Here is a 25,503-nt window from a genome sequence, read left to right on the forward strand (position 1 = left end):
ATACGCCCCGCAGAATGTTAACTGCCTCTGTTGTTTCATCTCCAGCGTTGATTTTTATGGTGGCTGTCTGGTTCCAGTACAGGTTTTGTATAATTCTGAGGTCTTTATCATCCATTCTACACTTACGAATTATTATTTAATTATTTTCCACGGATGCAAAACATAATTGAACTTGGAAACCGGGAATAAGTTCACTACAAATTTCTCCATTTAAGTCCCAATACTAACTTGGGCCACACTATCGGTTACCTCCTAAACCACGCCAAATAATAAACTTTTTAAAAAATAACTTTTTTATACTTTTATTCTGACAACATTGAACAAATATTATTCCAAAAAATATACATTTTATACGATTAAATAATAACAACAAACTGACAGTCCTTAAAGTTACAGTTTACAAATCCTTATCAGTTAATTTGCAGTGTTGCAAAAAAATATATACATATACAAGTCAATATTTATAAAACTAGGAATAATAGCAAAAACAGTTCAGATTAAGTCAAATTGATGAAATTTGTATGTGTATCTTAACTGAAAAAAACATGATAAATCGATTTGACTTGCCACATTTATTGAATTACCTTGCTTGATTCAAATAATGAGTATTAACCGCAATGAATCATGGAAAGAAAGGTAAAATAGCTAACTGATATTTATATACAAAACAGTACATAAATTGGCTTACCTATCTAATAAAGACAATATGCATTGCCCTCTTTAGTATTTACAATAAAATCTAAACATTTATTTTAAAGAGAGCTCCTTAATACCAATTTTTGTATTAAATTAAATATAAATTTTACATTCGAATTTTCATATTAGCTTAATTTTAATCAAAATTTGTTCAACTACCTTTACAAAAAAAAAAACATGTTAGTCAAAGTTTACTAATATAAAAAGGCAGTTGTGTAATGTAGATTTCATTGATTTGGAGGATTTCTGATTTTTAGTTTAGGTCTAATTTTTACCTAAATACAATCAATCCAAACCAACATTTTATATACAGGGGGTCGTAAAAGCTAACGTTTTCCCCTAGAGATCTGACAGGTCAGTTCATTGCTAACCGGGTTATCACGATACCTCGAGTTTAGCAAATTTTTACTCAAGAAAACCTGTACATTAGGTGTATTCTAACCACACTCTACTACTACATTTAGGGCATTTTACGCATTACGACCTTTCTAACGAATGCGTTTCTATTACATGCTCGCTGATCACTTTTGCACAATTGTTATTGTTGTTGTTAATCACCATTGGCGAATGCGGCGAATCTGAATGAAATGTATCGGAACAATTCGATTGTGGACTGGGTGAAGCTGTTTGTGACATGCACATAGCATTGTAGTAGTCAGCTGGGCCTCTGTTTTGCGGTGAATGCTGTGAATAAGGGCTGAGTTTTTGATGAGGCTGGGCTCCGTAGATATAACTATTGTTTGTATGTTGTTGTTGCAGGTGGGGTAGCCCCGAGGCTAGTCCGAATGAGTCTGTAAGAGAAAAAATACAAGTTAGTGAATATAAATGATTAAAGTATACACAAGTTATTAACAAACATAATTTAAATTGGATATTATTGTAAGGTTATAAGTAAAAATAGAATTTTACTTTAGAGGTAAAAATATCAAATTTACATTGAATGATCGTCCAAGAAATTATTTTCTAAGGTAAACAGGGAATTCTATAACAAACCCAGAGAAGTCCCAGACGAATTCGAATTCACGGAAAACGGTAAATTATCAAGAATTTTCTTTTACAAATATTCTCAGGATTTTGAATATTCTTTCCCTTCATTAAACTCTCAGTAAGTTACTGTGAACTTACGCCTCTTTATATTTGCAGTTATGAATAAATGCTGTTTACCGCAATGAAAAGTATGGCTTTGCAACAATTTAGGCTTTGCATAGTCTTTAAAACCTTTTTCACGTGGAAAAGCTTGAAAATTAATTCAAACCAACGTTGCCAAAACGAAAACGCTTGATTCAGTCATTTGGGCAACTCGAAAAGCTCAAGAAGCTTTTAAAACATGTGGCTGGAATAACATGGACCACTTTGGCAAACTGAACTAGCTCTGTCAACTGACAGACTGTCACCTGTCAAAATTAATCAAACAGTGTATAGTCAAAATTTTACCCTTTGAGAATGACGTCAAGCAGGTGAAAAAACACGCATGTCTGGAATTAGATCACAAATTTTAACCTACAAATGCTTTGAAAAATGAGTGATCATGAGAGTTTCAGTTGACATCCGGAAACTGTTTCTTTTCGTACTCGAAAAAAAGCAGCACATTTAGAATTAGCATTTGGGCCTTCTCATTGTAGCGCAGCATTTTTATACCTTTGATATTCGTTTAAATCAAAGTGACAGTAAATGTCAACGTTTTTAATTTGACAGGACGACAAAATTAACCACGTGCCTTTTTTGCTAAAATTGTTTATTTCATATGTTTGATATGCGATAAACAAAGATGTAAAAAGATGACGTCATTCTCAAAAGGTAAAAATCCAACTATAGTGTAGTTGCGTATCTTTAATGAAACACTGCAAATTGTTATTCTTAACTCTGTGTAATTAAATTTGGCAATTCTTACATTAAGTGACGTTAAATTTGACAGTTATGAGACTTAATGACACTTCACAGAGTGGAATGACACTTCATAGAGCACCAAATTTAACATTTGTAAGACTAAGTGACACTTTCTTATTTTTATTTCGTCACCTGACATCTACCAATTGTCAAAACTGATTCAGCGCTAACATACAGGGTGTCCCAATAAGCCGTGCACACCGCTGTTTCTCGAAAACTATACATAGTATGGCTAAGAAAAAAAATTTTAATTAGTAAATGTGGCCAAAGGAAAATCCTGGATATAATTTTCAACTTTATAAATCCATCGCTAGGGGGCAAATAAGTAAAATGAAAAATGTCCAAAAACTCTAAAAATTTAAATGGAAAGGTAGAGTAAAAATCACATAAAAGTAATCCCCTATTCTCTACGAAGAATTTTCTATTTAACTTGTTTTTTTTTTGTCCAAAGTTTGCTTTGAAGGAAATGCAATATCTCGAAAACAGCTAATCGTAGAAACTTCGTTTTTGCGGCATTTTAAAGAGCATTTTCTGTTCTGTAGAGTGTCCCAAAACAATGTTCCATTTAGTTTTTGGTCTTTTCGATAGAGGGCGTTTTTACAAAAATTGCACTTTCATCTTAGATATCTCGAAAAAATGAAATGCAAAGCTTCCTATTACTTATTCCATAAGCAATTAGATTATCTATCGTTGTGTGTTCATCCGTAGCTTCAGAACTTTAAAATACAATAGGTCTTCGAGTTGTTGGAACTTCTTCTCTTTCTGAACCAAGAACTTACCAACAGTTTGTAGTGGCAATGTGAGAAAAATGGCTTACATTTATTTTCATTTAGCTTTAGGCAGAATATTTAACCACAACTTACCCAGTGAGGTATTTTCTAGTTTAACCGCATTTTCCAACTTGATTCTGTTGTTCATCGCTGCCCGGTTGGAAACTGAATTTCCATTTGACTGTCCTGATTTACTGCCTTTTGGTTTCCTTTTTCTAGTCTGAAATAAAATACATTTTTTTTTAAAATGTATTTACTGAATACTTTAGTATTATTACTAAAATGATGTGAAAAATCTGTGATTTGCGTACAGTGTTTTAATTTTTTGTAATACTAATAATAAATTCACTTACCATTAGCATTAATTTGTGAAAAAAACTCCAGTCATTCAGTTAAACTTTTCATCTCTTGCTATACAGAAAAAACTAGCCAGTCTACTGGCACCACCACCTGATTGGTTGGTGGGAGAGCATTATACAAATATATTTGATTCGCAAGCAACAGAAATTTCGAGTTTGGAAATCAGAAGTAAGTAACTGATATCATTAATCAATTTAATAGTCACCTATAGAACATCTGATAATCATGGAGAAAAGTTACACTTGTTACGGATATGAAGGAGTTTGATTTGGATAGAAATTGTTCGAATAAAATCATAATAAAACCTACAAATAATGAATAAATATATGTATTTAACTTGTAATTTGTTTCATTATAGAATAATTAAAATTTAACAATAGGAAATGTCATTCATGAAACGTAAGTGACTACACATTTTGCCAAACTTGTTAAAATCTACTTGTAACTTACAAACTAGTTGTGAAATAGGCCACTATGTAGGTGTATGAAAAAGTAGACTTATAAAAACGAATAAATAAACTCTGATAATGTTTTATGGTTAATTAAATGATTGACAACACCAAATTTTCTTACCTGAATTGTATCTTTTTTCATTGACATAGGTCGGTTAACTGAATGTAGCTTATAGTACAGTCCGCAAGCGTTGCAGACAGGTTCTCCTTGAGCATTTCTCCTCCAAAGTGATGTCTGAGTAGTTTTGCAGTTCGTGCAAGTCAGCCCAGCCCGCCGTGATGCAGACTATAGGAAATAATGTGGATGTTATTACAAGAAAGTTTAAAAGACAATAAAATGTTAAGTGAATGAAGGAGGAAACTGCCGATGGTGAGAAAAGCCATTGTGTGTCTGACCAAATCTGCACGAAAAAGTTCGTTATAACCATTTAAAAGGAAAAGTTGGTTTGGCTTTAAAGAAAAAAGGAAAGGACTATGATGAGTCTGAATTATGTGCAAATTACCCTCATTTTTCTTTTAGTTTCTTTTCAAACAACTATATGTATTTTGCATCAGGTTTTTGTTACTTTTCTATGTAACACAGGGTTTCCTTTTACTTTGACTTTATCCTTTCCCAAGCTTAAAACTTTAGTTTGCTATAATTCTTCAACGATCAGTCTGAAGTTCTAAGCTGATTTTTCATCGTATACAAACAAACCGCGTACATTTAATACGCATGTATGGGGTTTTTAGCAAAAACTGTACGAACTTTTTTGTGCTATAGAGTTTAGAAAGGAACAAAGAAGTGAACCTACCAATCGTCGACTACTGCTTTTCTCCTCGTTAATTATGGTAGGGGGAACGGGCGTGCGGGCTGCCCCGTTGTACCCTTGATAGTAGTTCTTGAAGTAATCCGGAACACCCCCGGTACCCGGTTCGGCCGCCACTGGAACAACGCAACAGACGGGGGTGAATAATGTACGCTTTGACAATTTTACAAAAAAAAAAACAAAAATTTTAATGAACCGACTCTTGCAGCAGCTCAGCCTCGTATAGGTACACTGGGGGTGTTTGGTTTACCATAGAAGTATAGTTTGGACGAACGAAAAAGCATTAAAAATTTGGACACAAATTATTCAAGCTTTAAAAACTAACATAGTGTGCAATGTGATGATGCAACCGGTATACCACGAAAGTCACCGTACTTACCTAAAATAAATGTTATAAGCTTCTTATAGCGCGAGATCTGGTATAAGAAATATATACCCTGTTATTTAATAAGCAATATAGTATTATGCTAGATAATGATAAAACTGCAATATTACAATATTAAACTTTGATTAGTTATTACAGCTCTGAGATAGTGGCTCATCAGCTAAGATAATATGTTCTAAGACATAGGAAAGCAAACTTTTCTCTCTACTGTGGAGTTTCCAGGTATACACAGTTAAATTAAGGTTACCAATACACTCTGGTAAGTTATTTTATCGAATTACATATCAAATGAAAGGCTATATTATACCTAATCTAGCTGTATGAAGCTACCATATCAAAAAGTTCGATAAATCCATGGTTTGCATATAAATACAATTACTTACTTTTGATACTCTCTGGAAGAGTGTGAAAGTCACTCAAAAATGTCACTTTCAAAGGAGCTCTGGCAAAATTCGCAAACTCAAATTTAAGGGTTAAGTTCACCATTGAAAACGTTATGCCGAGGTCTACCAGATTTCCATACTTTTGCGGGCAGTAATTGTACCGCTTTGGTAAGTTTGCTTTAATTTCAGTCTTAAATCAACCCCTTGGCCTGCATCGATAAGGGAATGGCTGGAAAGATTGGAAAGGAGCAGACATTCGCCGATGATGTGTATCTGAAGGATATAAGACAAATTTTGAAATAATGGAAAAAAAAAGAAAAACTGCATGTGGAGAAGGCTTTGACTTTCTGCAGATGGGTGAAGTAAAAGTGAAATATGAAAAATGAATTCAGACTGAATAGGAAAGTGAAAACGTGTAGCAAAGCGCAATGAAGTGGGATTAGGAAAACCGTCACAACAGAGCAATGGAGGAGGGTGTAAGTGAGGCGTATGAGAAAGGGAAAAGGGTGATTGAGATGCTGATCGACAGCGGCATATGCTGCAAACTCCCAACTTGCACAGTGTGATTGAAGAAAAGGGAGAAAGAGGGACAGAGTTAAACCGTAACAGTTAAGTAAGTAAAGAGACAAAATTAGGGTATAAGGGAAGCGACTATGCTGGTGGGGAGTGCGAGAAAAATAGGTGCGAAACTAGACTTGGGTGATTGGGATGTTAGATTTAGAATGACAAAGGAGAAAAAGTAAGGAAACTGTATGAAATGAGTAAGTAGGTTAAAAGGTAAAAGCCTCGTTGTCCTAGAAGAACACGATGGCTTAAAGGAGTATTTAGCAAAACACAGAAACAAGGTCTTTTGTAAGTGTGATTTGCAAGAACAACTATTATCTCAGACTCATCTCAACTCTCGTCCAGAAAGTTTTAACATTTTAATTCTGGGAAACCATAGATTCAGCAAACTTTGTAATAAATCAACTTAGTATTGTTGCATTGGCAGGAAGACAACCTTTCGTTTGATACGTAATTCGATAAAACCATTTATGAGTGTATATTAATAACGCTTACCTGTTTATACCTGAACACTTAACTTGAGGAAAAAGTAAGTTCCTTGAAATATACCCCTTAAGCTGATAAGCGACTTACATAAATCATCAATCATTGCATAGTAACCTTTTTGTCTTCTATCAATACTTTGGAATAAATAACTGTCCAGCATTATATTCTATAATCTTTGTTATCATTAAATAACAGATGAGGGCATATATTTCTTATTCCGGAGGAAATAAAAAAACCTTTTATTGTCATGCAATCATCCCATGCAAATATTCAAATTTAAAATTTTTCGTTCGACCACACAAACGGCCTAAACTAACAGTTCCATTTGGCTTTGTTACAACCCATCAAATCATTTGATATGACGAGTAACCGTCACCGCATTGGCTCCCGTTATATTCTTTTTGAACATGGTGGCGAATGCGGCAGGTTGCGTCTCACCAGAGCGGCAAATGTAATGGCGAAGACGGTGAAATGGAAAAGATAAAAATAAAACAAGTAAGTACCAATCTACGAGGCTGCTTGACTAAAGGTCGGTTCATGCCGTTCATTTTGTGGTATAGGCCGCAGGCATTGCATAGGTAGTGGCCAGTGCCGTCGCGACGCCATAACGGGGTATCAATGGCGCCGCAATTTACACATTCTCTGCCTTCAGTGAAGTACTCGGCAGTAGTACCTGGAGCAACTAATAAAAAAGAAATCTAATGATCAAATTACACGGGTTAGGATACCTGCAATAATGTTATTACAGTACATTCACGTCCTAAAATGTAAAAATAATGAGTATATCTGGCTTCACATTTTAAAAGCTATTATGATCAAATCAAAGTTCATTCAAACAATGCGTTTTTTGCCAGGTTATCCAAAATTTTGCAAGGCAAAATTTTTATTAAAAAGCACAAAGTTGGTTAATATAACTCTTAAATATTAAACGTTTACTAATATACATTTGAAAATTGAACCACAACACTTGGCCCACTTGGTTCAAGAGCGTAAACTTTGAGAGATACAAACTGAAAGGAGGGCGTATAGTGGCATCAATAAAAATGTTCATCAACTAATATTGTAGGTGAAATAGTGCTCGCACAATATGGTGAACGCAAATTTCTGTTTAATCGGAACTACCTTGTGTTCTCGTATGTGCAGTACTGTGAAATGTATTATTGTTAATTGGCGCGTTGCTATTGGTAAAAGTGGAAGAACCATTTGTGCAAACAATTTCAAGTTTCACTCACTGTTACTGGACACCCTTTACGGTCTTGTCATTTGAATTATAGATATAAATCTGATAATATGGCTTAATTCAAGACTGAACACTGTTAAATCCATTTTTTGGAAAAATCGATATTTCTTCTGACACATGATGTTAATTAAGAATCGCCCAAAAACGTCCCGAGGTAATACCCTAGACAATTTTTAGCCATTTCTCTGTAACATTTATGTTTCAGATCCGCCTAGAACTCAGCGAACCAGCTTAGCAGCCTACGTGGATGACACTACGATCATGGCCCGGAGCAGGAGCGGCCGACTCCTGACCCGATACCTGCAAGAGGAGACCACAGCATTGGAGAAATGGTGCAACAAATGGAAGATCGACCTAAACGCGGAAAAAACGCAGTCGATTGTCGTCAAAAGAAGACCAAAGATGAGGATAGAAGGCAACGTCAGGTTAAAAGACATGGACATCGAGTGGAGCAACAAGGCGACATACCTTGGGGTCAAGATGGACAAAAAACTAACGTGGGAAAGCCACATAGAATACGCCAGACAGAAAGCCAGAGCGACCAGAGCAAAACTGTACCCCATGACAAGATGACAAGCAGGACATCGAAGCTGGCACTTCGGAACAAAGTGACGCTCATCAAGGCGGTTCTTCAACCGCACCTGACCGCGCAAAGAAACTCTAAGCTGTGGAAAACATTGCACTCCGGACAGCGATGGTCGCCCCATGGTACCAGACGGACGAAAGCCGGCTGTTTGGACATCCTATAGTTTGCCAGGACCACCAGAGATGGATGAGCTGATGATGAAAGAAGAAATGGACGACAAGAAGAGCCCCTCCGTCGGCGGGGGCATCCTTCTCCCAGGATAGAGGATGCCGATGTAACTCTGGGAACTTCCCGAAAGGGAAAATTCCTGGACTTTTAGCGACTTCCTCTTCCAGACCTCTCCTTTTGGTCTACAGCGATGGGAGAGTAAAATGCAGTAGTCTTGCTTGACCCATCTATCAGAGGCCGCATTCCCAGCCAAAGAATATTGGCGCGCACTCTAGACAACAAGTTACTATGTAAGAAAATAGTGAAAAATATTTATTAGTAAAGTGACTGCAATTTAATACTTTTCTTTTTTTGCACACGTTCTTGTCCCACTTTGATTGTCTCTAGCCATCCTATATGGTCTTATTGGTCATGGGTTTACTTTAAAAATTATGTAACAGATAATATTGGATCTACACCCAACTAAAATGACACATAAAAAGCTGCTGCCATAACTTAATTCGAGCTTGAGGACTGAATGAGATCAATCAAACCAGTTTCCGTAGGACCACCCTGTATTTCATGTAAATGTGTAAAAAAGCAATAGTCAACAAATATGCTACTTATCTTTCAAATATCTCGCTTATTTTGCAGTTTTTATTAATGTTTTGTGTTTTTTTAAAACTATTATACCTTAATTTTTAATTTAATAAGCTCAACTTTGTTAAATAAATACTCGACCGATTTGGTTCAGCACTCTTATTTAAAGAGTGGAGTTAATCACCAATTTTTTATATGTTTATAAGGTAACTGCTAAATATAAAATGAAAATCCGTTTGTTACCCTAAAAAGCCAAAGGCCACCTCTAATCAATAATAATAATAATATTAGAAATAGGATTAGTCATGGTGTCTGCAAGGCTTTGAGAGCAAATGTACAAGAGCGATTCCCATTTAAACCCTAAAGATTTATGGGCCGTTTGCATTTCATTTGCTGGCATTTGTAAAAAATTGGCGCCACTAAACCCTATAAACAGATCAAATTTGTTAGGTATTGGGTTACCTACCCATTTTCGGGTCTAGTGTTTTCAAAATCTGGGTGGGCGAAACCGATGACAAGTGCGCCACAACTTAGAATAGGCGCGTAATTATTGGTAAATAATTTGAATATTCTGCCTGGCATACGAATAGTCAAAAAAACGTATTAAAGGAATGTCCAGTATTGTAGAATGTATTTCAAATAACAGAAAAATACAATTTCGAGTGTATGAGGAGCCTTAACATATTGATTTTATTAAGAAAGAAAAGGCAGAGAGATCGGTGAGTCACTGTCTTAATGTCGAGACCCAGCAAGGTGGGATTTTTAAAACAATGTTGGGGTTTGACGATTGTCTTTATTTTTACAAAAGGTATATAGACAGATCGGGCGGAAACAGGTAAATCGACAAGGATGCTTTACGACAGCGATGAAACACAGGAAATGTCAGGGTAAATGGTTTCATAGACGTTATTGGAATTGAAGGTAGAACGAAATGGGCAAATAACTGCAGACAGGGTCGTACTAGTATATCTTAAAAATGAATTTTCTTAAGCAAACTTTCTCGGATGCACTACAAATAAAAAATAATTATTTTATTCGTACCTACTGCTAATATAGTCAAACAAATCCTGCATCCACTACACACAAAACAAGTACTTCATTTCATTATTTTAAAAATACAAAAATAAATAACAGTACGGATCTGGTATGAAAGAATTCTAGTTTTGTCCTTATCATGGGCGCGTGCCACTAAACATGGAACATGTCTTCCAACTTTTCTTATCTTAATTACTCCGAACCTAACTTGCCACTTACTGCTTAGACAAGCTTCCTAGTTACTATTTAAAGTGTCTTCTTTTCTTCAAAAATAATAGACTTAAGCTAAAGTCAACAAATATTTCTCTTGTGTAAGTTAATCCCTTAAGGCGGTTAAATCACCTTTCAGATTTTGCATGACTCGAAAAAGTGCAAGAATAAAGTTGCATTTCCGACTGGCTTGGTTTGATTCGAAGTGGGTTGCAATTGTTTAGACTACCTTCGATTTTTCGAGACAAGTCATAATATGCGCGTTAAAAACGTAAATCAAAACTAAGATAAAACCAACCAGTAGGTCTGATTTATAATATACAGGGTGGATCATAAGTAAGGGAACATGCGGCTAAAGTATATTCCTGACCTGAAGATAATACGATTTAAGTAAATTGTCTTGTACCTTCTTCTTCTTTTTCTTATTCATATTTAAGATCTTGCAATCTGTTTGCAGGTTCCTCTGGATCAGTTCCTGGGAGGTGGACTGCCAGCTGTCCTTCCATCTCTTAGGTGGTCTTCCGGGTGCACTTTTCCCTATTGGTTTCCCTTCAAGTGCGATGCGTGGCAGTCTTCCTTCTTCCATTCTTCTCACGTGAGCGTACCAATATCGTTTTCTTTGTCTCAACCAACTTACGATGTCTTGCACTAATGCCAGTGTTCCTAATTCGGTCTATTCTTGTTTTTCCCATTATAGTCCTCAGCGTTTTCATTTCGGCTACTCGAAGTATTCTCTTCGTTTTTTTGGTTTCTTCCCTGATTTCTATTCCGTATGTCATGGCTGGCCTGATACAAGTCTTATAGATCCTGACCTTGCTATCTTTTCGCATGTATTCGTTCGCGCATATTATCTGCCTTAAGCAGCCCGATAGAACCATACCCAGATATTTGAATTGTGAGACTTGCTCGATGATTTTGTCCTAAACTACCAGTTTACATCTTAGGGGATCTTTAGCAAAGGTTATGCTTTTCGTTTTGTCCATAGATATGGTCATGTTCATCGCTTGGTTGACCTGGCAGAATTTGTGTAGTTCTCTGTAGATCGTCCTCCGTTTCCGCGAACATAGTTGCGTATTACGATTCAGTATGAAATAAAGACTATATTTACAGCGTGGTTTCTCAAAGAAACACATCGCCTTCTCTTAAAGTCTTCTAAAATTCCTTAATTTTTTAAACAAAATTTCTAAGAATTTTCCATCTCTAGCTTTGACAATGCAGACTATTCATTAAAACAAATAAAGTAAAAATACTTTAAAAAATTGTAATTGAACGCTTGTAATTACAAAACTATACGATCCACATATAAAAAATGCCTTGTTTGATAATATGCTTATTAATAACTAATTTTGAGTAGTTAATAACATCCGTGAGTAATTCGTTGACAGCTGATGCTATTTTAATTTGTATGTCTGTGAAATTTTTGCCTAAAGAGAGTATTGGTTTTACTCGAATGTAATTGCTATCACTCACTCAAAACTTCATCTTTGCGTGTAATAGCTATCATATTACATGTTCGGTGAATAATAAATATATCATTATTGTTTTCTAGGGTTTTAAAAAGACTCGTTGTTTTTAACACTTAAATAACCATTGTTTACGACTTTTTTATGGGTAAGGTATAGCTATTGCAAAGTTTTGAAATGTCAACTAACAAGCACGTATCAACATGTTGATAAAACATTGACCGAGGTTAGTTACTGATATTTATATGAAGTTAAATGCATATTTTTAACGCGTGTTAGCTCATTATTAACAGCTATCAAATCGATTGCGAAAACCGGCCGATGTTTAATTATCAACAAAACCTAAACTTGACCTTAGCCACGGTCTTTTCGTATCTTTTGCCACTATTTCGAGAAGTAAAGTATTGTTTGTTCGCCCGAATATGCCTATTTGGATAGGCTTTTATAATCGCTGGGTAAACTTACCTTTGACGTATTTAATTTTGAATCGTTATGAAGTAAAAAGATAACATTTTTGGTGGTGTTAGTGCCTCAAGAAAAAATATCGCACTTTCTAGGGTGTAGTTTCCGTTTTGGTACCTCGGCGCCCCGTCAGGTATTTGTGGCTGCGAGGGTGGAAATCCGATATCCACTTATAAAAATGTTTTAAAATATAGTACAAGAAACCCCACTTGTAAAGCCATAAATATTAACGGATTTGAAAGCTCAGAGGACCGATAGGTTATAAAAGACTAAAGGACGAGTGGCAAAAAACCACACACACGCAGCTTAAAACACACACGTTTTTGGGTAAAAGAAACCGATTTGTTTGACGCCCCCTTATCTGGTCTGTATCTCCCATCAGTTATGTTAATCTCGCGTATTTCGTCGCTAAATCGTTCGTTTTCATTTCAAGAAATAAATAAAATTTATGCCTTTTTAAGACCTTTGCTTAATAACAAACTGCTCACAGAAAAAATCGGATTTCGCCCGGTATATCCGAAATCCGTTAGCCAAATTTAATCATCATTTTTTAAAATGAAATAAAAACCATTTCGTATAGAATGAAAATAAGTAATAGAATATTTTTTTAAAAATAGACAAAGTATGACAAAATTTAATTTTTTGGTATCTCGGAACTTGTTTTCCGGTTTTTATGGTCTACAAAAAAAAATAGTGTTTTCGAAAAATTGTACATTTTGTAACTTCATCTTTTTTGATGAATTAGAAATTTCATTGTTTCTAAAGTCAGTGACGTACAGGGTACTGACACAAAAAAAATTCATAAAAAACAGGAAAAAAACTCTCTCTAGTCTTTTTATTATTTACGACGCTGTACAGCGTTTTTCAAATCTTAGTCATTTCGCCCAAATAATAATCAAAAATTTCTTGTTAATGCTAATTTCATATACAGGGTAGTTAAGAATTTAATACGAAAACTTAATCCGCGTATTATTTTGTAACCGTTTTTGCAAATGACTTTTTTTTTCAGAAAATACATATCAATAATTTCATACTGCAAATTAGTAGACAAATTGGGTGAATTGTTTTGTTAAATTTTCTCAAAAACTGTAGAACAACAAAAATAAAAAGCAAAAAAATAAACTTATGTAAAAAAATCCAAAATTCCATTCCAATTCCATTTTTGTGATCATCATCTTTCTTTTTTCTTATAGAACAAAAATATTGAAATTTTAGACAAAATAGTGCATTTTCAGTTATTGAGTTATTTGCAAAAGGTGCAAAAATAACATTTTTGGCTTAATTTTACAGTAACTAATTACGTGACGCATCATAAAATAAGTTTGGTGAGCAAAAAAAAGGAAGAAGTTAAGAAAAAATACCCTACAAAAAATATTACAACGCTTAAGCAGTTAGCTGTTATCCAAATTTGTGCACAAGTTCTCAAAAACTGCATAAACTACAAAAAAAATGGAACAAAGATTAAAACCCTGTTTTAATTAGAATTTGTCACCCCTTAAAGTTCGTACAAATACTTAACGAACACCCTGTTTAATAATTTAATACACATTTTTTGTAGTTGACAAATTTGCTAATAATTTTTCTTCCTATATCCTGTATAACAATTTTATCCAATTTTGGGCACTAATTTTAGAAAAAAACGACATTTCAAAATCGTTTTTGCTTATTTATAACCATTCGGATATTCAGACTTCGGACACAACTTTGTAAAAATGTGACAAGTACTTACTCGCTGATAAAGTCACAGCAGCACTAGGCCTGTTTCTTGCCATCGGTGAAGAGAAATTTCCATCAGCATAACCAAAGTCTTCATAGTTAATGTTTCCGTATGGGGTAGGTCTAGGAGTATTTTGAAACGCCAGCCTGCTGAATGCCGGTAAGGAATTGTTAACCGATGTTGGTACTTCTTGAGCCATCATTCCATTGTTGGGATTAACACCTTTATTAAAAAAAAATATTGAATATTATTATTGTTATAAATCAATAGAAAATTGATAATTAAAGTAAAACTATAGAAGTGTGGAAATTTGATGTGCGAACAAATGATATGGAAAGAGAAACCCCCTGAGTTAATGATAAAGACAGAAGACTAAACCTAAAAGTGGCATCCCTATTTCTCAGCAACAAATTGTATTAGGATAAGTTTGTATCTTCATATCAGTATAACACAATGGACAGTTGTTAAGTTACGCCAAAAATATAAATGCAAGACTATTTAAAATTTAAAGAACGCTGAGAATATTATGATTGCTACATTAAAATGCAATAAACACGAAATGGATTATTACACCTTTACCAATAGTTAAGTAGTAGAGTTAGCAGTAATATACTATGCTAATGGTATTCACGGTTTCTGTACAATTTAGTGACTTTAACGTGTGAATTACTAGATTTTAAAAGATTTTTTTAATCACGACTACCCATTTCACGTGCTTTCTATGACGTAAACTAATATTCAACAATTTAGTTTTTTATGACTGAAACACCCTAACTGTGTACTTAATAATAGTGCAAAACCGAACACGTTCGATTGTTTATGTCCACATTTACAAAGCACATGTTTTCAGAACGAAAAAAATTAACTGTTAAAGATAAGAAAGGCAAATAGAAATTTAAGAAGAGAATTAATGGAAATAAGACTGCAAAACAAATAAACATTTACTACAATTTACTTCAAATTAGTTGTTCTTGACTTTCTGTGGAAGCTTTCTATTTCGAAAATGACACATAAGTATGTAATAATTTATCACCATAAATAAATAAACACTGTATTACGCAAACAAACATATCTTTTCAAGTTGTTTTTGAGGTACATATGCGGCAAAAATTCAAAGTATTTTTGTTCTATAATGAGTTTTGCAACATTAGTTTATTTCAAAAAACATCGTTATACCAATATGAACAAAATTAATATTTACTTAGTTAAATTGCTTGTATTATTTGACAAACTTCTTGTATCTAAACACTCAAAGAAGTGTAATTGAAAATGTATTCATTTGAAGCAAAAGTGGGCTACATTGACATTTTGTTTTGTTGCCTCTGAAGGAATATATTTGTATGAGAAAGTTCATAACATAAATAATATTTTATCTTTAAATGTTTTATTAGTGGAGACCAACAGTGTATTCTTATAATTACTGATTGTGGTTCGAAAATGAATTGTAAAGTAGCCAATTTTACGTGTAAGTACTTTTTCATAATTAACTGTAGTTAGCATGCCAAATTTTGTATATACTTTAAAATACCGGTTTTCCAAAAATCACTATAAGATTAAATATTCATGGAATAACACCTTGCCTCATGCTTTTTACAACACCATGTAACGGTTTTTGAGTATTTATTTTCGTGATCTAATGAGTTTTCAATTAGATTGTTAAATAAATTTCACACTGTTACATAATGTAATTTAAAACTAGTTTTCAGGAGAAGAAAATTTTATTTTACGTTCATTTTGAGTTAATATTTTGATGTTAATTTTGAATTAAATTTTGGCAGTATTTTGAACAATGCACAATGTATGAGAAATTGTTCCGTACTTAACTGGCAACAGAACTAACTTTTTTTAACACTTATATTTTTCAGATTTCTCCGGCATTGGGTGTATATGAATTCGGTTTAGTACATATTTAGGTCACCCTGTACAGTTACTATTATAAAAATACAGAATCTGTCCAGTTACTGCTTTATAACGCAATCTTTATTCACCCCCAAATAATTTCTTTAATACTTTCGATAATTTCCTGCGTTTTGCAATAATCAACTAAAAAGGATTTAAGAGTGCAAGAGGGTCACAAGGAACCTAATCACCCTGTATATAGAAAAATAACATGACTAAAAAACCGCTAAGCCATTAGATTCTACGGAAAATAAAAAAAGTTTAAAGATGTCTGAGACACGAGGGTACCTCAAAAGTAAAATTTCTCAATTTACCACTGTTTCTAAAAAACGAAAAAGTTTGCGAAAATTCTGTTAATTTTACAAAAAAGTAGCAGTTTACCGATTAACGAACAATTTAAAAATAACAAATATGAAAAAAATCACTTGAGGTAAATTTGTTCATTATATCATATTGTATTATAGTTGGATATGTTCCGGTAAAGAGTGAAAATTAATTTAACTAGAAAACATTTTGGGCTTTCTGTTTAAGTCAAATATACACCATGTAAAGAATCTTAAACAGTTGATATTCTGAGAGTGCGTGCTTTTTTCAATTCACATGATTTATTTTATCTTAATTTAGATAAAGCAAACTTACCAGTGTTAGTCCATAATTGTGTTTGAGGATGAATTTCAGGTGAACCATTATTATAGTAATGCATTGAGGAGGCACCATATCCGGTATTTCGTGAATGTGAAAACATCGAACTGCGAACAAAGAAAAATTTTGGTCAACATCAATTTCAAAAATTTCAGGAAAAAAACACAAAACAAACAAAGAATTTTAAAAACTACACATTAACAAAAAAAATAATATGACAATCACTAACTTGTAATGTGGAGAAAAGCTATTCAAATTGTCTCTATAAGTTGAATCCATTGGTAAAGACATGTCGGATACAAACTCAAATAAAAAATTCGAACATAAACAAAAATCACTCTGAACCGACCGCACGATAGCGAACTACTAAACACGAAGAATCAACTGAACTGATACTGTCGACTGAAGTCACACAGACACTCAGTACGAAACTACTAGCACTACTAGCAGTACTGGCCATTGAGACCGGGCGGATCTTCTTCGCAATGGTCAGGTGATTAGGTGACGTCACAGTTTTACGCCCCTACAAAGTGGGGGTTGTAACTTCGTTATGTAGACCTTCAAAACTTGTTGTCTAAGAAGAAAATTATCATTTTTGTTTTCACTTTTATGTTGTGAATTATGAAATTTTTTTATATCGCTAAAGCGAATGAAGTAGTAAAAGAAATCACGAATCGCTTTTACTCACATTTGTTGTATTATTAGCAACAGCACCTAACATACCAGGTGTCCAAGAGCACCCTGGACATAGGAGATTAACATGGGTAAATGGTTTTGATTTTGTTGCGCCTGTACGGTTCATTTAATGGAAAAACGCTTTAGATAAAAGTTGTAGAGCACATTTTCGGCTATCAACTTGTAATTTTTTCAACACCGTAGATTTGACCATTAAGACGAAAAACGGATCTAAAATTCGGAAATTTTAAATCTCGCGCCAAGCGGTCGTCAAGGAACTGTGCTACCAACCTTTCAAAATCATAACAAATCGCTGTCAGTCATTCTGTAATCAAAACATTCAAAACAAGTTTATTTAGTAATAATTTTTGAGTTACTACCCACATAATGCGAAGAAAATACAAATAAATCGTGATAAAAATACTTTATTAGTAGCCACAGCCCAAAAATGTGGTAAGTTGCGTTTATAACCTCATTCAATTTCTCTACTCAACTTATTTACTTTGTAGCAAAATTCTTTAAGAAAACACTGGTTTTGCTTGCATATATTTAATGAGGATGACCGAATCACCTATCTCAAACATCTTCATAACACTACCAAACGATTTAAAGTGATGAAAACAGTGGACAATGAAGCCAGATCTTTGAAGATAAGTTTCCTACTGTACAGGGACAACAACAAAGGGGCCAAATACTTCCTTCAAAAGTGGTGTGATTTAGCTTGATTGACAACACAAAACAGAAAGCCAAAAGAGCAAAGACAAAAAAAACTGGTTAAAACTGTTTCTAATCCAGTGGTGAAAAAGTATAGAGGAAACTGCTTGGAACACAATTTTTCACTTTTTGGTTTGGACTAGTTAGAAGGTGAACATGGGGCCTATTCTTGAAAGCAGGAAACGGTATTCTCAAGAGAAGTGTTGATAGAATGTGACAGAAGCAGCAGACAATTGAGGGTTTTGTCACATTCCACAGGTCTTTCTCTTGATAATTCCCTTCCCTCCGTTCAAGAATACACACCCATATCAAAAGTACCCGCCCGTAGCCCTTAAACCGGAGGTAAGGGGAGGTTTTCAAAGTCTCATTTTTCGGTTTTCTGTTTAGATCTCGAAATATAATCTTTAGAGTTTTCGAGATATTGGACCTTGAACTTTTTTTTAATCACATGTTTTCTTTTTTTGATAACTCTTCAACAACGCAAGTCTAATTCAGTCAGTATTTTCGAAAATCGGTTATGCCACTGAAATTTGCTGTGTAATTAGTAAACTGTCCTTAAAATCTAGAGACGTACTGTATTTTTTCCATAAACAAACCGTACTTTACTGAAACTGTAATCATTACTATCAAAAATTAAAGTCAGTTAAAATGCAATGAAACCCAGTTTCAGTCAGTATTTTTGAAATCTGGGGGTTACGGCCCTGAAATTAGCTGTGTGACCAGTAAATTGACCATCGAATCCAGGGACGAATAGCATTTTTTCCATAAACAACTCAACTCAAACTATGAGAAATTGTTTGAAAATGAAGGAGAATGTGCCCAGCAAGGATGAGGGTGTAATTTAAATTACCCTGTAGAACCTTTACTTTATTTCAACTGTCTATTTGTCTTGGTTTTTTACTATGCATATCACAACTTTTGTGTTTTCTATTTGTCCTATTCGGACAATAAATCCAGTACCTGCCTGTATAACAGTTCAGAAAGGTTACATGTGCAAACATCTTTCCGGCAATAGCTTGAATAGGTACAGGCAATATATCAAATAGGTATCAAAATTTATATTTATATTTAAAATAGTAAATTAACAAAATATGGGTAAAAATTGCATTGATCGGTTGATCAGACCTTACGATTTCAGGTAAGGAAAAGTTTATCATATATCAAAACCTCCTTTGCTGATATGTCAAAACTTTGTCCGATCTAAAGATATATTCTCTATATCAGGAAGAATTTTTCTCTTCAAAATATTCTTCCTGCAATGGAAAACTTTAACTTCCTGAGTTATGGTATTTTCTAGGAATGGTAAATGAAGATATTCCACAAGAATATGTAATGTTCAGTCGTTGGGACCGACGTCGAACCGATTTACAACAGATGTCCAGAAATTTTTATTTAAATTTTTAAGTAGTAAACGAATGATAAGTGTAACTTTATTCACAACAGAGTTCATTTACATTTGGCACGTGCCCAGCACGTTCCTCTATGTAGACATGCAAAGGAAGTTAGTACCCTTCAGTGAATACACGTGTGTCCTTATAAAATGCTGCAGTTCCTATGTAAAAAACCTTTTTTGTCATTAAGTAATTACCCTTCTGGCGACAATATTGACCAGTCGTATTTTCTTCCGGACACTAGGACATAACCGGTACATGCAGTACTACTTAACTTCACCGGAACTGCCTGTGTGTTTTGTTCAGCACGCGCCTAATGGTTTTTCCTACAAACGGAATGCTTTGCTTCCGGATTGGTTTTAAGCTTTTTGTTAATTTTACATGAACATACAGAGTGATTTTTTGTTAAGAATGTTAAGGGGATTGTCAAAATTCGATCAAGGCTGAAGATAGATATTTTACATTAAAACAGTAACATTATTGTTAAAAACATATAAAACCATTGCAGCCTGTATAATAATAGACATAATAGAAATCATCTGATACTCACCAAGTTGTGAAGAAATAGTATTTGGTCCACCTTTTTGTCATTCGTTCATAAAATAACTTTTTCTACCGTCAGCTAATATTTTTGTTAAAATACACTTCATATTTGTTAAAAATTAAATTTACTACTGACACCTTTAATAATATTGAAAAGAATTCTACTGACGTATCAAACATTTTGTACGGGGAAAAACTCAAAATTTACTTCCGGATGATAACAACTTATCAGCACTAGGAAAACTATACAGGATGCTTTCTAACATTTTCCACTCTACCCGCCATTTCCGACAGTTACTCTCACAAACTCAACTAAAACTTTTTTGATCACACGGTGTTTTGCTTATTCTGCTGCGGTGAACGATTGGTCATGACTTTGATTATTGTAGCTTCATACGCACCTAAACAAACTGCCTCAAGGTGATTGAACTATATTTGTTAAACACCTAATTGGTATTTAATTAGTTTGTTAGACCTGAGTGTCGACAAACCAATAATAATTATTTGCTGTGGAATTTTATCAGATTTTAGGGTTACGCTTTCTTAGTATTGTTTTATCTAAAAAATGTTTACTGTTCATCCTAAATACATTAGTACTTAAAGAGTCGTTCTCATAAGAAACTGTCATAAAACTTAATTATTTTGATTTTAGCTTTAAAGGAGTATTTTGCAGTATTTAGTGCAATTATTAATGAAATTAAGAGTTGTTGGTTAAAAAATATGCAAAAATTATGTATGGTCAACAAGTTTAAAAATGATGACTTAGCAAACCAGAAAGAAGGAAAAATGCAAAATGAAGAGTATAGTCTGGATATTATGATTCTTTTATGTCATGATCGTCGTCTTCTTCTTCTGCTGCGTGTCCATTAATGGATGTTTGCGATCACCTTTGTCCACTCTTCCTTATTACGTATGGTATGCATTAGTTCTTACATTGTCCTCAGTCCTGTCCACTGCCTAACGCTGCGGAGCCATGACATCTTTTTCCTGCCGATTCCTCTCTTTCCCTCAATCTTCCCCTCAATTATCAATTGCAGGAATTGGTACCTCTCGTTGCGTATTACGTACCAGGTATGCTGTTTTTCGACGTTTAATGATGTCCAACAGTTCGCGGTCTTTATTGATTATCATTGAATCCTCAGTACACGCTTATAGACCCAAATTTCGAATGCTTCCAGCTTGTTCATAGTGCTCATCTTCAGTGTCCATCCCTCCATGCCATAAAGCAACACTGTCCAGACATAGCATTTGACAAATGTAATTCTCAAGCCAAGATTGAAATCAGTATTGGTAAGCACTTTTTTGAATTTTATGAACGCACTTCGGGCATTTTCAATCCGGCATCTGATTTCTGTGTCTGATTCTCATATGTTAGGCTTGAGTTTTGAAATTCTTGTGGCTTTCGAGTAATTATCGAAAGAATATCCCGCAAATCCATGTTATCTGCAATTAGAACTGTATCGCCCAACAAATCCTATTTAAAATATAAATTTTATGCTTTTTATTGTTTTCTCTAAACGGTTTTTAAAAATGGGATTAATAGTGTAAAATATTTGAACGTAAAACAGACCGTGTTGCAATAAAACGCTTGACAGGGATAACTAATTAATGTGTTTTCGTTCTTGGGAAAAGGGCATTCGACCAGTGCGCGTTCTTAAGGGATAGACGTTAAACAGATGCAGAGATTTAGGATAATAAGGAGTGATGTTTGATGGATTTGAAGAAAGTACGGTTTTCGCGGTCGTCTATGACTTACATTACAAGTATCTGACATTTTTCAATCCAGAGCGATCTGATCAACCGATAGTTTGTTTTTTTTGTCGATAATTATTCACCTTCAGAGCATTTTTTAATTTTTCATTGGCTTTTTGACGAAATCCGTAATCTGACGGCTAATCCTATAATAACAGAGTATTTTGGAGATAAGGGGTGAGTTGAATCACAGTGTAAGAGGTTTTAATAGTTATTTTCTACGACCCCTAAAGAAAATAAAATTTTCCCTCATTTGAGAGATGAAAGTATTACTTTCACAACGAAGGGAATGAAAGTGCCATCAGTAAAAGTCATATTTTCTAAAAACCGTTTTTTCTTGACAAATTGACAAACATATATTTTCTAACAACACATTCTTTTTCAGCCAGGTATTTCTCTACGTAATTTTTTCTACGATCAATGTTATGTTTTATGAAAAAAAGCAGCAGTTAAATACTATGTTAATACCTGGCTGAAAAGGAAGGTTGTTTGTCAATTTGTCAAGAAAGTGTGACTTTTACTGGTGACACTTTTCCTCCCTAGGTAGTGAAAGTGATACTTTCATCTCTCAAATGGGGGAGGAAAATGTTATTTTTTATAGGGGTTGTAGAAAAAATCCATTCGTTAAGTTTTCGTTGTTTCCATGTAGCGTCAAATCGAGGAAAATCTAACACACCATCATTAGTTTCTGTCTAGTTTATTGTGATAATTACTAATAAAGTAACAATGTCGATGACTTTATCACAATCTGCACCACTATGCTGGATACAGAAACTCCCATCAATTTGTTTGTAGAACGTATTTTCGTATTGACAGACAATAAAAAAAGAGAAGTCAGAAAGAGTGCATTACCAGCGAAGAATCAGCTAAATATTGTTCTAATAACGTTTGCAAAATTTTACCAGTTGCTCAAGCACCCTGGTTTATAGGGATCACAGTTTGTCAGAGCTCGTCAAATGTTGCAGTCGTTGCAGTCAAATAAATCTTCTTGGTAAAGTGCGTATGAGACTCCCTGTCAATGCCTTTATACCTTTGATGTTTCGGTGATGTTTCAGCGTTTGTTCAGACTTTACGAACCAGACTCTTGGCATTTCAGCGAGTCAGAAAAAAAGACAAATTGACAAATCGAAAAACAAACAATACCTCGCGCTGATCAAGCAAGTATCCCGTTTCTTAGCGAATCCGCACTTTAATCTTGGCTATCTAATGTAGCATCGTGTGAACTTGCCGACCGCCTACGAGTTAGCAAATAATTAGTATACTTATTTAAGAGTCGAATTTCTGTTGAATGAACCACGGATGTGACCCATATTTGTAACCGATATCGTTTTACGTTCATGTTTGTATGTTGAATTATATCTAGTATCTAGTTACACTAAACTGAAAAATGTGAATGACTTTTACGAGACCTGTAGCATAATCCTCAAGCAGTTTAGTTTTGCTGAAGTATTTCAATCCGTTGAGTCGAATTGGTCTTGTGGAGAAACGTACATCAGATCTAACAGAATTCTCATTTCTTTTTCAAACACCGCACTTTTGCTGGAGTGTGAAATAAATGTTTGCCTCAGTGATGTTAATGTTAATCTGCTACCATTTTTGGCAGATACTGATTTATAGTCCAGTTAAATCTTTCCACCATCCCATGAGACAGAGGATACAATGGTATGCCCAAAGGTCGCATTATCCGTGGGAACACTGCTGACGTGGCTCATGTTCAGTGGTTTACAAAATTCAACAGTCAGAAAAAACGGGGTTGGAAGGAGGTTGGGGGAAAGTCGGTAAGGAGAATTTTTTATTTTACATGGAAGAAAAAACTATTACCAAAAATTTTAAAGTTGAGAATGCAGTAGGGAATTGAGGGGAGTGAAATCTTATTGTGGAAAAAAGCTGCTGATGGTGATCCCAAGTACATAGACATCACTAGCAACACAACAGAGGAACAAACAGAACATGTAATTTGGTTGGGTTAGGGTTGCAAATGTTTGCACTTTAGGATACAATCGGTGATTGCAGCGCCAGTTTCTGCTGTTTCTAAATTACATGTTCTGTTTGCTGCTCTCACATCAATCGCCAATTCGAATAGAACACCTCTAAACCGGTTGTCCATCAACTCAGTTGTTTTACGACACCAGTAAAGTGTTGATTACTTAAAAAGGTCCACCATTGTGCATTTCGGAGATAGAAGGTGGAAGTTTATTGGGCCCAGAAACTGCAGTAAGTTTCATCAAGGACATGGAAAGGTAAAATGTAACATAATCTGGAACCACGAGTTGACTAGGACCGTTCCATCAGTGCTTCTCCATAACATCTTTATAGTAACCTATTATCCATCAAAGAGTCCCATGGAGTCCATAATGCTTTCCAAGCCGGACCCATTGACTTCTGGACAAAGCGTCTCAATTTCCGTGGGCTCTTCCTGGGGATGTTCAAACTTGAAGACGTATTGTTAAATCCATCTGACTATTTGTCCCCCTTATTTGTAAAAGTAATTTCAATTCTCCATGGTCAGTTCTGATCAGGAACCTTTTACTATACAAATAGCGAATTATTGTTCGTTTTGAACGTGAGAAAGTACAGCACCTATTCTAAAATTTCTTGAAACATCCATCCTTGGTAAAGTAAGCTTGGACTGGAAGATACAGCCTTCCCAAGTCTTGCAAAAGCCTGATTACATTAACGGGTCCTTGAAAATGGTGTTTGGTTTTCTGTCAGTTTTGTAATGTCAGCAATCACGTTACGAATCTTCTGTAATAGGTGCATAATCCCAAAAAATCCTGACTTCATGTTTGTCTCGGTGAATCCTTAATAGCAAAAATCTTACTTTCATTGGCGTTAATGCTTTTCTTCAACTCGGTTTGCCATAAATACTCGAATTGATTCTGAAATCAACTGCATTTCTTGTAGTTTAACTAAGATAGGCATTCCATACATGTTGAATATATTTTTAAGATTTCTGACAAGTTTCCCGAAATCTCTGCTTATGGCAAATATGTCGTATAAATACACAACACGTTTTCCATGTCAGCCCTTTTTAAAAACAAGCTCTATTAGTGGCTCAAAAGTAGAACGACCAAGGTAGAAAATCTTTTCCCATTCCGTAGTCATTTCCTTGTCATAAATCAATCAAAACAATCGATTAAAAGGTCAGAGTATATGTTATGCATATGATCATTCTCTTTGCAAATAGTAATGAAATCACGTTGATAAGTTTTAAATCACCAAAACAAAAGAGCGGTGAAATTTTCAAACTTTAACGATTACCACTGACAACTAAAAAAAAACCATGAACCAAGAACGCCTTGTAGTATCTAACTTGTTTCTACTTACAGCTTACAAATTCATTGTTTGTTAACTTTATATTTTTTAATTTTCAGAATCAAGGGCTAAATTAGAAAGTAATACAAAGCAAATGTTCTGGCAAATTGCCCTATAAAGGCAGCAGAAGCCATATTCCCCTAGTTAGATAGGGGATTCAGGAAGAAAAGCAAATGCACTTTACTTTATCATTGGGACACCCTGTAGAAAACATACGGGTAGAGTCGATTCTACACAGGTCGTTTGAGAAGTGTTTATGTGGTCATCGTAAGATATCTTTCATGTGTGTCACGTGCAATAAAAATCTGATTATTTGCGTT

At 34.5% G+C, this 25,503-nt stretch overlaps 1 protein-coding gene across 2 annotated transcripts in view; it reads right to left on the reverse strand.

The window, feature by feature from the left end:
* Positions 1-275: 275 nt before the first annotated feature.
* LOC145727868 (uncharacterized) overlaps positions 276-25,503 on the reverse strand; it is a 55,807-nt gene continuing 30,579 nt past the window's right edge. Inside the window, exons 4-9 of one of the 2 annotated variants that reach the window (XM_081977714.1) lie at positions 16,791-16,900; positions 14,265-14,474; positions 7,296-7,474; positions 4,287-4,451; positions 3,447-3,573; positions 276-1,487 (exon numbers count right to left, since the gene is read on the reverse strand). In XM_081977714.1, the coding sequence (XP_081833840.1) occupies positions 1,174-1,487; positions 3,447-3,573; positions 4,287-4,451; positions 7,296-7,474; positions 14,265-14,474; positions 16,791-16,900 (1,105 nt within the window). In that variant the 3' untranslated portion in view covers positions 276-1,173. Of the gene's footprint in view, positions 1,488-3,446; positions 3,574-4,286; positions 4,452-4,959; positions 5,091-7,295; positions 7,475-14,264; positions 14,475-16,790; positions 16,901-25,503 lie in introns of both variants that reach the window. The other variant, XM_081977716.1, reaches the window with a different exon arrangement.

The sequence above is a fragment of the Ips typographus genome, linkage group LG4 (assembly GCF_016097725.1).
Source record: "Ips typographus isolate SLU linkage group LG4, UJ_Ityp_2.0, whole genome shotgun sequence".
Classification (NCBI taxonomy): Eukaryota; Metazoa; Arthropoda; class Insecta; order Coleoptera; family Curculionidae; genus Ips; species Ips typographus.